Raw genomic sequence first — 18,911 nt, 5'->3', positions numbered from 1 at the left:
AATCCCATCCTTTCTTCAGAATTGATGTTATCTAGATCTGTGATCGTTCCCACTGCTCTTCCCTGAACTTACTCCAACTGTTTATTCTTGAAGTGCAGTGCCCAAAACTGGACACTGTGTTCCAGCTGAAATCTTTCCAACACTGAGACATGTCTTGCGTGTTCTCCTTTTTAGCTACCCCAGTAAAACATCAGTGTTTTCAAAATGGCTTGACATTAGTGACTGATGTTCAGACCATGGTTCACAATAAGCTCCACACAGTTTTTCAAGGAACTACCAAAACTGCAAAATGGTCTTATGCCTATAAAGGTGTTCTTCTTGCCTAAGTATATTTCTCTGCACTTGGTTCAGTAACAATCCATCCTGCTTTTACTAGAACATTTCTTCAACCTGTCAGCCTAATTCTGAATTCTAGCCTTGTCTCCCAATGTTTTAGCAGGCCTTCCTGTCTCCATGTCATCTAAAACTTCAACACTCATACTGTATTCCACCACTGAGGTCAGTAATGACAGTAATGATGAAAAACAGACCAACCCTTCCCACTCTTCAATATATCTTTCCATTAGAATGATGGACCATTGATAACTGCTATTTGGCATGGGTATCCAATCAGTTTTGCATAGACCCCATAGCAACTTCACTGAAGACATGCTTCCCTTGACTGTTTATGAAACAGTCATACATATTAATGTCAAAAACGTTGCTGAGAGTCAAGCTGTTTGGCCTCTGTTGTGCCTTCCCTAGCTACAAGACTTGCTGCTCAGTTGTAAAAAGATGTTTTCAAGTTTTTAAAAGTTACATTGGCTGCTACTGAACTCCTTGCTCTCCTTCAGGTGCTTAGACAACATCTGTTTGTTCCAATTTTTCAAAGAACAAAATAATTTACCTGTAAATCTTTTACCTCTTTATAGACATTATGCTTTTTCCTTCCCACTCTTCCAGAACTTGACCTGTCTTCCCTGAGTTCTCAGAAGTAACTACAAACTCTTCTGAGACTGCTTTAGCCAATTCCTTAAGTACCCTAGGATAAAATTTATCAGGCACAGCTGATTTGAAAATAGAAAATATGTCTGAATACGCATTTTTTTAGCTTGTGATTTTATCCTCTGTCATAGCGTGTGTGAGGGTGCATCTAGTATGACTTAAATGCACCAGTGAGAGTAGTTCTGATCCCTGAGTTAAAATTTAATATCATTTCTTGTCCTCAGGTCAAGCTATAGATTCCTTTAAATCATAAAGCACCTCATACCTCCGTTCATTGTCATCAAGATGAGCAAAGAGCACGTTCTTGGAAATGGCCTTTGCCAGAGCAGTCATAGTTTTATAGTCCTTTGGAATAACCTGTAGAGAAAAGAAGGAATGGTAATTACATGCCTGGTTATATTTCTTCATAGATCTTGAAATCTATAGAAAATTCCACTCAAGATAATGGATTCAGTTTGATTTCAAACACTGAGACAGGTTTAGGCTATAGTATAAAGCCACTAAGAAAGTAATAAATTACAGTTTTGATAATGTGAGCGTAAGAATTTATGTTCTCAATATGACAATCAGAAAAGAAATATAAGATCCGGGATGAGTGGGGAGAGGGATATCCATAAAATACTATAATTAGCAGGTACTGGCAGCTGTGTAGTCTCCTTTCAAATCTCTTGGACTGAGGAAAACATATTTCATATTCTTCTTCCCCCACAAACAATATCAGAGGCAACCTAGTTTTAAAAATAGGGAATGAGCAACATTTCTTTAGGTAAAAGGCAAAAATGTGTTGATTACACCATACTTTTTAGTACTGGTTGTGGTATAAGGAACGGAGCTCCTGAGAGGCCCACCTGGGTCAAAATGCTGCGCATTTGCCTCATGGTAAATGAGAAGGACTTGCATTTGAGAATGAAAAGGAAATTTTATTTGTTAATTGGGGAGAAGGCAAAAGCCCTGTTGTACTGAATTTGCTCAAAATATATGTTGAAATTCAGGAATATGTTTTTGTATTGGGTGAAGGTTTTTTATAAGACTCTTGCAAGTTAGGCTTTCCATTTTGGTAAGCATTTTGGTAAGACACTAGTAAAGACACTGTATTTCTGTATTTGCCAAGCATCTACGTTTGCCAGTCAGAGACTTTGTGATTACAAGAGACGTGATCATTTTGTAACAAGGTTATGACTTGTAACAGATGTTCTTTGACTTTAGTAATGTGATTTTTCCTTAATAGTTTCATTATAATGGGACAGAATCAAGCCTAGCAAAAGTTTTAAGTGTTGAATAAACCTTACTCCAATCTGAAGATCAACATTTGTTTGCCTTTTTTAATAACTGTACAAAAAAGGTCTGATAATGGGCATTTATCTTTCGTATTTTCTTATGATAGGAATAGTATTTCTGTCTTGTTTAAGTTACTAAATATGCTGATGTGTAGGTAGTTGCCTTTCCTGGAAAGGCAAGATACTACTCATCCAACCAGAAGAAGGATGCCTCAGATGGGAAAACTGATGTAGAACCAGGTCTCATAAAGAATTGATCAAGATTTATTTCAAGGGAAAATACTGCACTGTGAAGATCTAAAGTTAAACTCCAGCTTCAGACATCACTTACATTGCTGTACTCATTAGACTACTCCAATGACTGCTTTAGTCATTAGACTACTCAAATTAAGTCTAGAGAATCGTATATGTATAAACTGTATATTTGTATCAGAGTGAAACATAATCTAATATCTGAGTGAAACATAATCTAATTTAACTAAAAGTTTAAATTCCTTGATCTTAAATAAAATGAGCATTTGGCCAGCTTATTCTTGGTTTTTACCCTATCAGACAAACCCTGGATTGAATTGCAGTCCTGAACCCTTGCTCTATTAAGAATACCCTAGCTGCTCAGCTTACTGCTGATGAGCCAAAAGGGTAGATAATCAAATTACTAAGACATTCAACCCCAACCTTTCTGGCTGATCGTGGAATAGTGTAGACTAGCCTTTCTCAGTCTAAATCTGCAGCAATGAAAGCCACAAGGCAGAGACCGAAGCAAGTCTGTTGGCGCAAGGGACACAGAAAACACAGGAGAGATTCTTCAGGTGTCATGAGGCATCCAACCAAAATCAAGTGTCAGGAAGAATCACTTGACCATTTCTTACATCGCTCTTCCAAGTAATCATTGAATGTTCCCTTCAAGCTGATAACCCTCTTTACAGCAAGATTCCTATTCTGTTAGTTGTTAACTATATGCTATGTCAGATGTGTTGACAAATACTGCTTTCTCTAGTTTCAGGCATGAAGCAATTAAATAAGCCTTTGCAGAGATCTTCCTTTGTGCTCCTCAGAATGGAGCCATGCCAGGTGCTTGCTCAAATCACAAAGCTAAATCTCCTTTGATTTTCTCTCCAGTGACATAACTCATTGCACTGCCTTTAGCACTACTCATCCTATAGTTCACCCCTTCAAGGGATCCTTTAAATTGGCTTATGACCCAGATGTGTTTCTATCCAACACCTGAATTCAAGCCAGTGGTTCTTCCTGGCTACTATCTAAAAATCCATCTGTTTGCAATAGTCTAACACAACCCTTGCCTTGCTTTTTACACTTGTAAATGAGTTTCAGAATTTGTCCTTTCTGTGTCTCCCTTTATTTCTGTATTCTAGAAATCTCTGTCACAAACACACATCCATGGGATTCACCAGGGGATTCATTTGCTGACAGCAGAAGACAAAGCACTGACACAAACCCTCTCAGTGCTAGTTCTATATTCCTTGCAGCATCTGTAGCCTGACAAGAAACCATCCCTTAAATGACTGCTATCTAGGCTCAGTCAGTTCCTAGGAAATTAAAATCATAACAGCCCTAGTCACAGAACACATAGAATATGATCTGTACTGCTTCTTCTGGCTCTTGCCTACCCATGCTACTGTCAGAGCTTATTGATATCACTGTTGAAAAAGGAAGAAAACAAAATTAACTTCAGATTCCATAAAAACATAAAAGAATTACTCAGGGGTGTGGGGAGGAGTATTTCCTTTGGTTTTCAGAAGAGTCAGATGGACCCCACATTAAGCAGAGACAAATGTGATCTCTTCATGGAAGCTTATAAGGGGGATATTGCAAACTGCACAGAAAGAAAAGTGGCTTTTAAAATATCACACAAGTTTATTAACAGTGGAGTGCATTAATAGCTTGACCACAATGCTGCTAAAACTTAGTGTATACTCGCAAGCATTATTTAACTGCCACAAGAATACTCCTCCATATTTGTTTTTAGGATGAAAGGCTCTCCTAATTCTTTGTTTCTTGGGACAGAAATCCCCAGAGCAGCCAGTGAACTTGTATCATAAGTAGATGACAAAAGCACATGTGACTGCAGAGGCAAAAAGTATTCTGCCAAAAAACAGTGACTGACAAAATGTATTTCCATAAAGAAAAAGCTCTTTGGGTTAAAGCTACTCCAGGCATGCACAAAAGCACATTAGTAGCGTCAGCTATATGAAATGCACTTTTAGCCTAGCTCCCTAAACAAACATGACATATGCTATTGTAATGTCTGTCTTTTAATAATCTTTGAAAGCTTTGGCCAGCTGCAAAAAAAAAATTGAAGAGTTATTAAGAGATATCAAGGATCTAACATAACTAGACATTTCTGTGAAAAAGGCAGTTTAAAAAGAGAAGCCCAAATTAGTTCTCCTACTGAATAAATTACCTAATTTGGGATTGACATTTCTTCAAAGACAATGGTCACATAAAATTGCCCAAGTATGATCAACAGACTTCCAAAAACCTGTGGATTAGGTGGTACCAAACCAGCACTGGAACCACATGCCTGAATGGTCTAGGGAACCTCAATGACCTAGGTTAGAAGGAAAACTTAAGCTAGACATGACTTTTTAGGGAAAAAAAATAGCAGGAAATGCAGCAATAGAAAAGGCTGCTTTCCAAAACTGTGAGGTCCTGACAAAACTCAGAAGCTGACAGAGTCTGTGAATATCAAGAAAATGGCTGAGAATCACCCACCCTGTTAAAGGGGGAAACAAGTTAGCAGCACATCTCAAAAAGGGGAATAGAGAATGCTGAAGCAACACTGATGGGGAAAGTACTCAAGGAGGCAGCAAAAGAACAAGAGTGTGAAGAAGATGGTCAAGCCATGCATATGCCAGCATGAGGACACCACCCTCCAGGCTGACCCAAGATTCCAAAATATGAGGAAAATATGAGTCACTTGATTGTCCTGCACATCTCAGAATCAGATAGACAGTGACACATTACCTTTCTGACGTAAGAAACAGCATCCTCCTCTGTGTACACTTCTGCACTGACCCCCCCTCTCCTGCGTCGAGCTTTTACCACTGGGTTAGGAGGAGGAGGGGAAATCTCATCATCATGAGAATCAGACTGGGAACTGGATTTCTGCCGAGCCAGTATTTGTTTGCATTCTTCCTGCAAGGCAAAAAGAGTCAATGAAACATCTCTCACCCATGTAGCTAACTTGCTGGATATATTCGATTCACTCTTCTTTTATGACTCTCAGCAACCTCTTCCTTTCTACATTTAGATGTCAATTTACACATGTGTACTGCTGAAAGAAAATAAAAAATTTAACGTGAGCAGCATGAAGGGCTGACACTAACTACAATGTGTGTACAGGTATCATCACTCCAACACTTGACCTGTTCAACTCTTTCTTACACGTAACAGAAACCAGTGTATTATAAACTGCAGACATATCATTGCAGCTACTCCTGGCTGAGAAAGCAAAAGAATGAGCCTCTGTTGCTTACTCTCCAGCATCACAGCTGTTATTTTCTCAGTTGGCTTGTACATATCTTTGTCTCTTTTACAGAGAATGTATCAGAAGTCACATGTCAATATATTAGATGGGTTTCTTCATCTTGCTCTGCTTTGCAGGCTTACTATCACCAGAAAGAACAAAGATGCTCCCTACTCCAGAGTTTATGCCATATAACAGATTTACAATCAGTGGGACAACTTCCAAGCAAATAAGATCCAAGGTAGGCTCCAGAGGACTATGAAAAATTATGGCTGGCCTAGCACCAGCTGGCCAATGGGGAGGTTATTCTCCAAATTTCACGCTTATGGAACAGAAAGTAAAATACAAAGGGGAATCCCTGAAGAGATAGTAACAAGAGCCAGAAATGGTATAGAAAACCTTCAAGAAAGGATGTCAAAGTTGCAAGACGTTGTCAATTCATACACTGAATTATTTGACTTCTAAAGAATTGCGACAAACAGGATTACTCATAATTACAGTATTTTCCCAGAGCCCATCTCCTATTCTTTAGCTTCCTGGGATTCAGGAGAAAGCACACAGGAGTAAAATTCCCTTTGCATCATCCATGTCTATCAGCCAAAGGAACAGGGGTCTGCCTGTTCATTCCCAGCCCACCTCCTTGTCCCTTCGTACCACCTCAGCCTGGCATCCTGCTCACAACATACCACACTGCCTTTGCTAATTCTTCAGTGCCTTCTTAGCTGGTTCCTTCCAGTCTCTGCTGACCCTACCTAAGGCAGGGGGAGAACTGGAGATGGGATGGGCAACGTGTCCAGTCCTCAGCTTGTCTGATGCAGGAAACAGAAGGGCACGTGCAGGAAAGACATGAGCACTGTGAGGAGGCAAGCCAACCTGTGCAGCAGTAGTCCAGTAATTTTATTTGCTGTCCTCTATTGCATTGCCTTAAGCATAACCTGCACCCTGACAGTCTCAGGGTTATGTCGATCAATGTAAGTGTAGCCAGCTATCATCCAACAACTCCCTGAACAACTCCAGTATTTTTGAGACAATTCAGATCAGCAGCATTGCAGGCTACAAAAGAAAAGGCAGTAATGCTGAGGTCCCTGCGCACCCTATAAAACCAGCGTTCCTTTAACAGGGGTGCCAGAACCTGGCCTCTGTCTCACACAATTGATTTCCAATGAGAGTTTCCAGTCAGAGCTAATACACGGAGTCAGTGGAGGAGGGAAGATCTCGGAGCACCAGCATTAGACATGTGGCGGATTACCAACATAGCCAGTTGGTCTCATTGACAGAGGAAATGAGTTACAGTTAAATCATCAGGTATGACACCAGAAAACAGCGGTACAGAAAACTGGCACAAGTTCACAATTTTTAAGCTTGCAAGAAAAACAGATGATTAATATATGTTTTGCCATTGATGTTTACAAATGTCTGACAAATCCAGTCATGCCACTTGTCTTTTCTGGTCTTATTCCAGTTTCTTTCCTCACCATCACTGACATTGCCCCTCTCATTAGCCTAAGGAGCCTTTGACACCAATCTTTGATCATCAATTGAAGCAAATCACCAATCTTCATCAATTGAAGCAAATAGCTAAATAGTATTTCCCATGCTGCATAAGTAACAAGTCACATATTCATGTTTTGATTAAGAGACTACTGAAATATTTAAGAGACAAGCACAGAGATCAAATGTAGGGGGCTAGCTAAGGATCCGACTTTTCAAGGTCCTGACCTGCCTTAGAAAGTAGCAAGTTCTTTCTGAGATCAGTATCTTTCTTAAATTGGGATTACAGCACTACAGCTCTTGGGCCATAGCACAGCTGAGCTAGGTGCTCTAGCCAAAACACAGAAAACAAACTGATTTCAGATGTATTAAACCCTTACTGAAACTTTTTCATTTCCAATTCAAATTTCGAATAGCAGCACTGGATATGTAAAAAATGACTCAGCTAGATTTACCTATTGTGTAAGAACTGCAAGTCCTATTTAAGCATTCTCATCAACTTCTTCCCGACTCCTTTCCAACTGTCTCTAGCCTCCTTAACTACAATTACGCACGTGCAGAAACACGAATATTTAAAATACAAGTACATGTGCTACATATTATCATTACATTTAATATCTGTCCTTCAAAACCACACCTATGACTGAAGAATTTCAAAAATATTACTGGCTATTGCACCTTATGTATCTCTATGACAGTGTTAACGTTCTCTATTGATATTAAATGAACACAACCAAATGCACCTTCTTCACAAGCTTAACTGAAACGTAATGAAGACCCTTCTGGAGAGTAAGCAGCTGAAAGTGTACTAAAAGGTAACTACAAGAAGAAGGCAGTCAGGTAACTATTTAATGGTATGCAGCACTTACACAGTTCTTTTTATACATAGCATATTTACTCATAGAGAAGAGTAGTAGTTTGCCCCATTTGAATATCAAATACACACTTCTTTTTCAGTGCATATTGCATAAAAGGCACTTCCAAGGAATTAATAAATAATATCTCCTCTGCCCCAGCACAGATTTATACACGAAAGAAAGCTCAGTGAGATAAAATTAATATCACAAAGCATGCTCTTAAACCCAAATACCTTTTAAAGCCAAAAAGATATTAAAGGATTATAAAAGTGAGTTACCATATGATTCATTTTAAAAGGAACTCTCTTCGCTACAAACTCCTTTTACATAAACAGCAGATAGTTGACTGGCTGGCTTTTCCATATGCCGCTATTTGTAGTCTAGGTAGGATTTCCATTACTGAACTAAAGAGTGCCTTTTGAAAATAAAGCGTATGCTCTGTCCTGGGTTAAGCTTTCAAAAAGCCGTCTTCTGTATATCCTGGGGTAAAACTGCACAAATACAGTAAATATTTTAAAGGAGGAATGGACTCTCTGAAGAATAGTTCTTCAAACACCGATCTTCAGACACAGCTTGATGTGAACGCTTGTGCAGAACTCACTTTCAAGTAAACACCTCACCATCTTTTGTTGTCATGACAACAAGCAATCTCTCTATTTGGATGGCACAGATAATTCACAATCATATTGCCCAATTAAGTCCACCTTAAAATGAGAAAACACATGGATGACACAACTGCAAAACAGTGTAACTGCCTTTGAACAAGCCCCAGGGAGCATCTTGTTCTTCCCTTTACACCAGTAACTACACTGGCTTTAGTGGAGACGCCCCTGACTTGCAGGACTTGTAGAGTCTGATCCAGTTACCCATAGTCCAGTGCCATTTTGGGTGACCTTGCTCAGCTTCCAGCTGCCAGCTGAGGAGGACACAAGTCTCATGCTGTCCTGTGTTACACCTACCAGCCCCAGTAGACATTGCACATAATTTAGGGAGTCTTAAATGGCAGCAGGGGACAACGTGCGCGCTGCTGACTGAAACCTCCAGCATCACTGCCACAGTCCAATACAAAGATATATTAACACACCCCAAACCTACAAAACAGTATTGCTGTGTGGCAATAACACCCTATTTCATACATACAGAATCTAATCCTACTTCTATTCAAACCATGTTGCAAGTGACCAAAAACCTAGCTAAAGTTGTGAACAAAAGTTTTTCCTGGGATTTCTGGGGGTGATAGATAGTGAAACTGAAATACCATCACCGACTTCAATGATAATAAACTGGAAAGGAAACAAAATATACCATCGTTGCCCAAAGTTAAAAGAAAAAAGAACCAATAAATACAACTGCAGTGACCCATTTATCTTCTGAATGTACACCTTCAGCTAGGACATTCATGCTACAAGAGGCTGAAGTATAAAACACAGCAATTTAACATGCTGTCTTCGGTGTATGGGGTGACCGCCTTTCCCGATTAATGTTTCCACGAGTTTTCAATGAGTTTAAACACTGCAAGTGAAGCGGCCACAATGCCAAACCAGTTTTCAGGTTTACCCTTCTTTTCAGACTGCTGCCGAAGAGCACACATGCTTCCTGACCCAGAAGCTTTCTTCTCTATCAGCCAGAGCGTTTCCAAACAGAAATTCACTTCCAGTAGCTCCTCTCCCAGTCTCTCCTTTCAGGCTTTGTCACCACCTGGAAACTCAGATGTTTCAGCTGAAGGAAGGACAGCACCTGAGGAGGCTCCAAATCACTGTGCAGCTTTACAACATCCCAAGGAGACTTTTAAAAGCAAATCAGCCACTGAGTATCACATCTCACTATCTCTGCTCTGCCTCCTACAATTTATTCGTTGCATTCAAAAGCAACAACACAAAGTACACTCCAAACAAAATATTTTCTCTTTTTATTTTTTCCTCAAGTGCACTCATAAGGTTTTCTGACTGACAGACCTGGAATCCACTTTCTATTTATCCACAGAAAATGTGCAGGATACTTCATGCGCATATAACTAATCTCTCTTTGCACTGGAATTGACCCAGAGGAGATGCTCTCAATGCAGGAGGGTTTCTAACACCGCCCCATCACTCCTGGAGGCTGACACAATGATTTATAGCAACTAATAAAGACGAAAGGCAAAGCACTCTGCTTTGTTGGAAGCACAGGACTGACTGATGCCATCATTGAAAGCTGGAGAAATTTGGGAGGTCTTAACGTCCTTTGCAGTCTTGTCTTTGTCACATAGGACAACTCTACTATCTTTATGATCGCTCAGCCTTGTAATTGGAGACTTTTCACACAACCCCAACTATTGTTCCATGGTCTTTCTGATGTGAAATGCGGCCTTTCCTTCTACAGCATCACTAAGCAATATCTTTAACATCCACTCCTCCTACTAACATATTTATCCACGCCATAGTTACCCACACTTCGATTACTACTACTGCCTCCTTGGTGGCCTCCCTGCATCTCAGTTTATTTCCAATTTCCAATCTAGGCAAAATTCTCCTGCCAAAAATCTACCTACTCTTCTGCCGCTCTGACTGCATCGCTTGCCTTCCTGAGTCCCTTTACTGGCGTCCTTTTACCTCCTGCAACATGTTAACACGTCTTGTCTTCCCCTCCAGTGTCTTGCAGTATCTCAACCCATCACCACCTCTTCCCCACTTTCTTACATACGCCTCACAGTAAAGAGAGGTTATGTTACAAAACACAGATCGTATTTTTGATACCTAACAGCTTATATAATCAAAGACAACTGTAGCCAACACTTCTGATTTTTAAAATCCGGCCAAATAACAATGTATGCATGCATACCTTGTATAAGAAGAAACATGCCCACAGAAAACCTCTTTAAACTAAAATGCTAAATAGTACGCCATATTTCTCAGCAACAACCAGAACACCCAAGTCACTCTGAAGTTTTTGATCACTGGATATGTAATGCCAAAGCTGCTTATTTATTTTTTATTCCAGCCTTCTAACACAGCAGACCCTTAATCCAAGAGAAACGCCACCAATCTCAGTGACGCTTACATGCAAGAGGCAGAAATGGATCATCAGAGCACAGGAAGGGAGCTGGTAATTGAGGTTATCAACAAAGAGGGAATCATAAATGCTGGTATGCCATTATGCTCCTTAAAATACTTCTTTGTGTAGGCCCACTTAACATTTAGAAGCACACTGATGCCCTCAGATCAAATGTTCTGTTGACAGCAAGGTTGATTATTCAAAAGCTTGTGTTCCCTCAGTCATCGCAGAGTGGAAATTGTCTAAAACATTTCTACATTTTCTACTCCTCAATAAAATTCTAGGCAATCTCTTCTCTCTTGTAAAAAATTATCTGATGTTAATACAAATATGAAAATACGTGTGCTGGGCTGCCCACCTTAAATATAGACCAAACTTTTTTTTTCTCTCTTTCATCCTCCTCCCTTCCACATGCATTTCATTTTTAAACCCAAAATAACTTGCGTGTGCTATGCATGCCTTCATTGGTACAGGCGTATTAAGGCTAGATAGCAACTTGAATTGCATGCTTGGGCAAGAATCCACGTGTCTCCCTTAACCCTTCAGTGGGATGCTCACAACTCATTAAGTACTTTTTCTTTACAATTTGCCAATAAATCCAAGCTAAAATAATCATGGACATGTTTTTATTTTGAGTTTCCCATAGCTCACTTTCTCAGTTCCCTAGTATCTTGCCCAGGGGTGATGGAGCTGGCGGGCTGAGCTCCTAGGAATTGCAGAACCTCAACAGCTTGAGCTTACAAAGCTGTCAGGGTACAGCTCCAACACAGGCTGCCAAGCAGGCAACCGCAGAGGCACAGACCTCAGCAGAGCACACCGGAAAGCAATTAATTCCCCTGACTATAGCATTTCAAAATCTGAGGTCCTTTTCTTAATAGTAACAAAGTCAAATCTCAAATAATCTTAAATCTGCTATGAAAACTGCAGTTCTCCACCCAGTCTTACTCTTGTCCAGTTGGACGGTCTCGACCCCCATCCTATGTGCCTAATTAAAATGAATTCATGCAGCATTAAAAAGGTATTTAAATATAAGAAGTCATATTTTTCTGCATTTAGGAGAACAGTAATGAGGAACTACTTGAAAACTAACTGAAAAACAAGAGCAAAACCAAAATTCATCCTCTGGTTTGATTTGTATCATTTTTTACACAGTCTATTCAGCATGCCCCTCAGTTTAAAATAATTACTGTGGGAAGACAGAAAAGGCTTAACTACCTCTGCTCCTCTAGTCACCTCCTACAACTGAAAGAGAATAAAAGGAAATAATTTTTAAGATAATTTAGTGCCTTCCAGAAAAGCTACTGCTTCGCCTTGCCTAAGCAATCAATTATAATGGAAAAGGTCAGTAGCTGTCAGAGCATCTTGCCTGATGCTCTGATGACTGTAAAACACAGAGAATGGAGGAGGAGTTGCAGAACTACAGCCTCAAAATGCTCACATCCCTGAATCTGGAGTTTTACCTTGTCCAAGGTGAGCTGCTATGTAGCCTGACCGGCCTCTCAAAGGATTAGTGAAGGATTTTCTGAACTGCAGGCAAGCAGGAGGGTAGGTACTCAGCCAGTTCTGCAGCCACAGACTCCACCACAGACGGGATTTAAGCCCAGGCAAACTCTTCTTCAAAAATTGACTGGTAAAATAAAGTTGGAGGGCCCCTACCTCTGTTTGGGAGCCTATAAAAGGCTGCAGTCAGCTGGGGAAAAATGTGTGTATGTACCTGTTCCTAGCTGTAAAGGCCTGTTAGTATCAGGAGCTTCCCCAAAGTCTGTTGTGATCTAATGAAATCTGCCATCAGACGGTCCCTGACCCAGCACCATTTTTAACTTTGCACAAATTTGGCAAGGTATTTCATTCATGTGTTTAAAGCTAAGTATGAACCTGTTTCTTTAAAGCCACTTAGATGCTTAAAGATTAACATGGATTAAGTATCCTGATGAATGTAAAACATGATAGCTTAGGATGTGAAACAAAGACGACGTCCAGACAAGACTTCCCTTCCTGTTCCATCACTGTGCTCCACTTAGTTTTTGACTTTGAGACCAAGAAAGCTACTCACACTTGTAGACACCCAAGTAAACACGGAACTCAGCAATGCTCTAACATGTTCTGCATAAGCTTGTTCGGAGCACGGCTTCACTTACAACCAATTTTGTTTCTTAGGAAAAAACTTTTTTTCTCTTTCTGCTCTTATCCCCTTCATCCTCCACCCTTCCCTAAACCTCCTGTGTGTAGGAAAGCTCGCCTGAGGGGTCTTAAAAATTCAAGCAGTTTTTCCTTCACCTGTTCCAAGAAAAATGTCACCTCTCATAACTCTGCCTCTGGCTGACTACGGCAATCACAGAGGTCCAACCTGAGCTGCTTTTCATCCAGCTCTCTCCGGTACTGGTATCAGCAGAGAGGCAGGAGCAGAGGCTGCCCAAGCCTACTCAGAACCGCAGTCACACAGCAAGGACACCCGGTGCTCCCACGTTGTGTTGCTATCAGCATCTCAGTAGCTCAGGTATGTTCCCACATGCTTTAGCAACATTTCTAATCACCAAGCAGATACCACTCAACAGCTTTGCAAGCTTTGAAAGATACAGAAATATTTGTTGTATTCATCTTTATCAAACCGCTTAGTTAATGCATTTTTTGGATAGTTTTTCCTTCGTAGGATTTTCCTTCCAGTCCATAACCTCTCCCCAGCTTATCTTAAAGGAATGAGTTATACTTAGCATAATCACCAATGAATTTCATTGTTTTGCCCAGGTTCTGGTGGAAATTTCGATTGAAAAATTTCTTGTTGTGACAAAATATATAAATACTGTGAGAGACTACTGTTGCAGAAGAAAAGCTTCTAATGCTCAAATTTTGATGCTCAAATACCCTCGGTTCTGAAACTCTTTATGAAAAACAAATAAACTGTATTTTACTAACAGTGAGTGAATTCGTAGTTTACTACACACTTTCTTTTCAGTGTTGGTTTACAGCAAACCTCTCACACAAATGCTTTTATTTTTCTGACCAGGTCTGTGTGCAATACTGTCTAATATCACCAGGTGGAGCTATGCAGATAATCTCATTTTGCTTTATTTAATTACAGATGGTGGAGTCCATTTTTTTCCTATAACTCTGTTTTTGGATGGTACCTTAAGACATGCAGCATCAGCCTGGGTCCATAAAACCACTGTCAATCCACAGCAATCCAAGCCAGCAAGTTCAGTATGCGCAAGGCAGTATTTCTTGTACGTGCACAGCACAACAGAAGGGACCAGGAGAGAGCTCAGGTCCAGAAGATACCAGGACAGACTGCCTGGCTCAGCTAGCAAAGCCGCTGCTCTGAAATACACTGCATGCGAAATGGCTTCAGCAAAGTACTTGGTAATGCCTAAACATATCCTGCAGGTTCCTGCTGCTTCCCCTTCTTTTGTGCCATTTTCTTCATTAGTCCTACTCCTTATAATATTTTTTTCTGCTGAACAAAAGTCTAGCTTAGCCTGGCAAGACAACTCCACCTTTGATCATATAATCACAGCACTGAACAGCCTGACACTAATGAAAGTTTTGCAGTCTCGGTAGAGCTGAAAATACAAGGCTTTGCCTGTAACTTCTGAGTAATTAACTTTTTTATATAAGGTAAGAACCGGAGATAAAAGATGGGTTCCCTGTTTCTTGTGCTGCGCCTTCTTTAGGCCTCAAGTAAACAGGACCTAATTACAGCTGTTAAAATAATGCCACAGTTTCTTAGCTAACATCTATTCCCCCGCTCAAAAAAAGCCAATTAACACCCCTAAAGGAAAGGTTTTCCTCACTCCCATCCACCAAGAAGTTCTATACAGTCACGAGGAAATGTAAAACAAATTATTCAAAAGAAAACATTACATAACTTTTAAAATCTCATGTATCTAAGCCATTTTCAACTCTTTTCTGTGCTCAATGGAATGTTAGAGATTTTTACAAAGTAACTGTTAACGTGATCAGAGTAGATGTCATCTTGAAGTTTGTAGGTCACAGCTTATAAAAACTGACTTGCAAACTTCAGAATATAGAAACTTAGGCTGATTCCCAGCAATTACTGGCATCTTAAGAGAAGCAGATCCTGCCAGTATTAAGTGAACAGAAAAATATCTATTAAAGTTCTCCTACAATTATTTTCAGAGTTCTGTTTTTTAATACTGTACTCGATACAAATAAGCTGCAAGCTTAAAAAGGCATCAGACATTTCTTTCTAACCTTGGCACTTCCCCAGCTGAAAACGACGACTGCAGAATTGAACATCAAACATCAATCTCTAGCACTTTATTCCTAAGTATTCATATTCTCACTTTACAGCCCTCTCAGGCTGTGTCAATTCAAAATAAAAAATGGCCCAGCCACGGACCTGAAGACTAGCCCAAGACAGTCCACATCTCTCAACTATTAGCTCATTCCCTGGCTCTGTTCTCACCTGCTTGGATTCACTCCTGCCAAAACAAACCTGCTCCTAGACGTGTTAGACCTAAGAATTATATCTGGGGCCAGTTAGTGTCGTGGGTCAGGGGTTAGTCCCTGGCCCTTCTACATTTAGCAGTACAGATGAAGGCTGAAGGCAACAGACCTAACTCTGATGTCATCAGAAATAAGGTGGAAAGCATTTATGATATGGTCTGATCTCGAATATGATAATAAATCTTGCTCTTCTGAGTTGATTTAATGAGATGTAGTTAAAAATTAGCAAAATGTAATAAACTTTTTTGTACTCACCTCTGAGGTAGCTCCAGTATATTGATGTGGATCAAGCTCTACATGTTTTCTATAAGCTCCATTTTTAACCACTTGAAAAATACCCCACACTTCATCTCTAAACGGCCCACATGAATTTTTGACAGATATACTGTTATTCTACCACTCTCTTCAGTGGAACGTGTTGTCTATTTTAATGCGTTTGGAAAATAACCCCAAAACACCACGCTTTGGTGGAAAAATGCATGACTTTGTTTAGAAAATCGTGCTTAAACCCCAAGATTTTCACTCCTCTCCCTACACAGGACCAAAATTAAAGGAGCTAAGAGTAAACGTGCTGTACCAGTGTACTGCATATTCATATACAAAAATCTGTTAACGGGCAATTGCTAAATTCACAATTCAATTAAGATTCTTTGGAGTACCTATACATGACAAGTGTCTTCTAAAAACAGGATAAACATACTGAAACTATTTCTCTGTCTTTATGAGCCTTCCTTTAACTGTTATTATGCAACCGACCAAGTCAGAAAAACCTCCACTGAAATTCATCTCAAGAAAGTTCTTAGAGGTGGTTGGGCAAGGAAGTCAAATTGCTGTAGGAACAAGAATTACAATGCTAGAAACCTCCAGAAGCATCCTAAAACCTTCAGACTCAGCAAGCTTAGCTCCCAGGCTGCTTTACAGAGTCAGTGGCAAGATTGCTCCCTTCCATACTAGGCATGATACTCACTGAATCTGATGCCTTGAATATGGCTGTTTCTAAATCATCTCCTTTCATTTTAAGACAAATGATATCCATCAGCTGCTGTGTTTGCATCCTGATTGATGCCCTGCTACAGAATTCTGGTATCTGCTGTTCTTTGGGAAATAATAGGAGATTACATGAAAGAATGTTTAATTTCTCATGGGTAGGAACTGCCTTCCTGTCTGAGTTCTGTGTACTGTGTTTAGGTCAATAAAGCCAAACTCTCCCAGTACAACAACTCAAGTAATCCCACTAGCTATGGAGAATATTCTAAAATACTAAAGCATATTTTATTTTTTATTTTTTTTTAAAATGGTGTTTCTTCTTCTAGACAGAAAGTCCGGAACGGCACTCATTAAGACAGATAACAATTTGTAACACGATAAAGGAAATTCAACAGATTTCACTGTCTTGAAATGGGTCTCGGCTGTCAGAAGTTTGGAATATGCAAAACTAAGAGATTTTTCTTTTTTAATAATAATCATTACAATTAAAAAACATCTTGTACTTCCTACCCTTTCCTGATGTTCCAGGAATCCTTACTGGGTTTCCACCAAATGCAATGTTTGCATTTTTTTAAAGCTACACAAATTTGGCCTATACAAAAATTTATCTGAAAAGCAGATGAGATGTATAAAATGCTTGTATCACCTGCAATGTATCAGCTCAATTAATTATTCACTAGGTATTATTCTCTGTCCTTACAAAACTCTGCTCTAGAAGGAAAAAACTACATAAAACTTAAACCTATAAACTTTAGATGTTTCCTTCAAAAAAAGCAAATAATCCTCCACTTAAACTTAGTACATGAATAAAGTCACTGGCAGACTGAGGCCTTGTATAACCAACAACTTGCAGCCCTTTGCTCCCATTTATTTCTGGAGAAATCCCATCCCCAGAGAAAAGTTGTGCTCACAGAACATTCTCTTCCTGAAGAAGACATGCATAGGCTTTACTAAGGATTTGTCTGAGAATGTTGTAAAATGTTTGCCCCCACCCCCCCCCAGTTGCTTTTGAAGACAGTCACGGTATATGAAGTGTCTCTGAATGCACCTCGTGTTGGAGGATCCTGGGATAAGCAATGCAGATGGGCTAGAGCAGTAAAATTACACGGCAAACTGTATGATGGTTTTCAGAACTTGCTGGTTCCCTAATTTTGTTCAGTTTTAGGGGAAGGGAAAACCCTATCACCTGACACAGGAATAAACAGGGAACACCATCTTTTGTTCTCGCAGGCAGGTTCTTCCCATAAATGAGAGTTCAGGACAACATGCATCGTAACATAAAGTATGCTCGTAACTCTTTGGGTCATTTTTGACATGTGCAGTTTGATGAGAAGTTATAATCTGGGTGTTATGCACCAAGAATTCTATACAATAGCCAATATTACACTAGACATCAGCAAATAAAGAGTTGGGTTCTTTCTTCTAACGGCCTGTTTTTTAACAGTAGCCTGACAGTTTAAAATTTAAAAGGAAAAATGTACCAAAATATTTAAAACTTTTTAAACAATCTTTTTCAATTTAAAAATGAAAAAATTTAAGTCACCTGAAAATCACTGACCTTTTCTAATTTTTCAAAGTGTTCTCTGAGGAACTTCATGGGTCGGTCTGGCTTTGCTATGCAAAGGTTTACGATGCACTCTTTTAAAATCTGTTGGATGTTGTGCTTCTGAACATAGAGTTCACATCCCTTCAGGCTCTCGTCTTCTTCCACATTGCAGGAAGAAGCAGCAGCCATCTTCAGGCTTGTAAACAGAAAACAGACCTAGGTAAGAAAATGGTGCGAGAAAGAGATGAGAGACAGTTCCCAAATCCTTTGTCAGAGAGATCTGGAGAAGCAAATACGTTTTAATATTGCCTGTTGTCTATTCAAGAGCTATCAGTTCTGAACATTTTAATGTTCTGGGGTTGTATGTGGAAATGCTGAATTGTGCCATCTTTGTATGATCAACACACCAGTAACTACAAAAAGAGCATTCTAACTCCTAGATGGCAGTCAACCTTTGGAAATAATGGTGCAATTAATCATACAAGGCCGAGAGTTTCAAAGACAGCTATTAAATGACGCCGTAAAGCCTTGCTTTTCTATTCCCTTGGGGACTCCCTCCCCATCACCAGAAACCCAGTTCGGATTTTTGGTGAATTTTAACATCCCCCTCTTCTACAGAGAGCAACCCCCTCCCGGGGGAGATGGGGAGGAGGGGGCAGAGCTGCCCAAAGGGAAGTTTGTTAATTGGGGAGAAAACAACCCCAAACCCCTCCCGATTTCCCCCAGCGAGCATATGACCGCTCCCTTACAAAGCCAAAACCGCGAGGGCAGCTTTCACACCGGCC

At 39.9% G+C, this 18,911-nt stretch overlaps 1 protein-coding gene across 1 annotated transcript in view; it reads right to left on the bottom strand.

Moving 5' to 3' along the window:
* Positions 1-18,336, bottom strand: part of PRKAR1B (protein kinase cAMP-dependent type I regulatory subunit beta) — a 100,772-nt gene extending 82,436 nt beyond the window's left edge. Inside the window, exons 1-3 of the mRNA XM_009641824.2 lie at positions 18,139-18,336; positions 5,247-5,417; positions 1,250-1,341 (exon numbers count right to left, since the gene is read on the bottom strand). Coding sequence (XP_009640119.1) covers positions 1,250-1,341; positions 5,247-5,417; positions 18,139-18,315 — 440 coding nt within the window. The 5' untranslated portion in view covers positions 18,316-18,336. The remainder of the gene's footprint in view (positions 1-1,249; positions 1,342-5,246; positions 5,418-18,138) is intronic.
* Positions 18,337-18,911: the final 575 nt, after the last annotated feature.

The sequence above is a fragment of the Egretta garzetta genome, unplaced genomic scaffold (genome assembly GCF_000687185.1).
Source record: "Egretta garzetta isolate BGI_Z169 unplaced genomic scaffold, ASM68718v1 scaffold57, whole genome shotgun sequence".
Classification (NCBI taxonomy): domain Eukaryota; kingdom Metazoa; phylum Chordata; class Aves; order Pelecaniformes; family Ardeidae; genus Egretta; species Egretta garzetta.
This window is presented reverse-complemented; position numbering and strand designations above follow the sequence as displayed.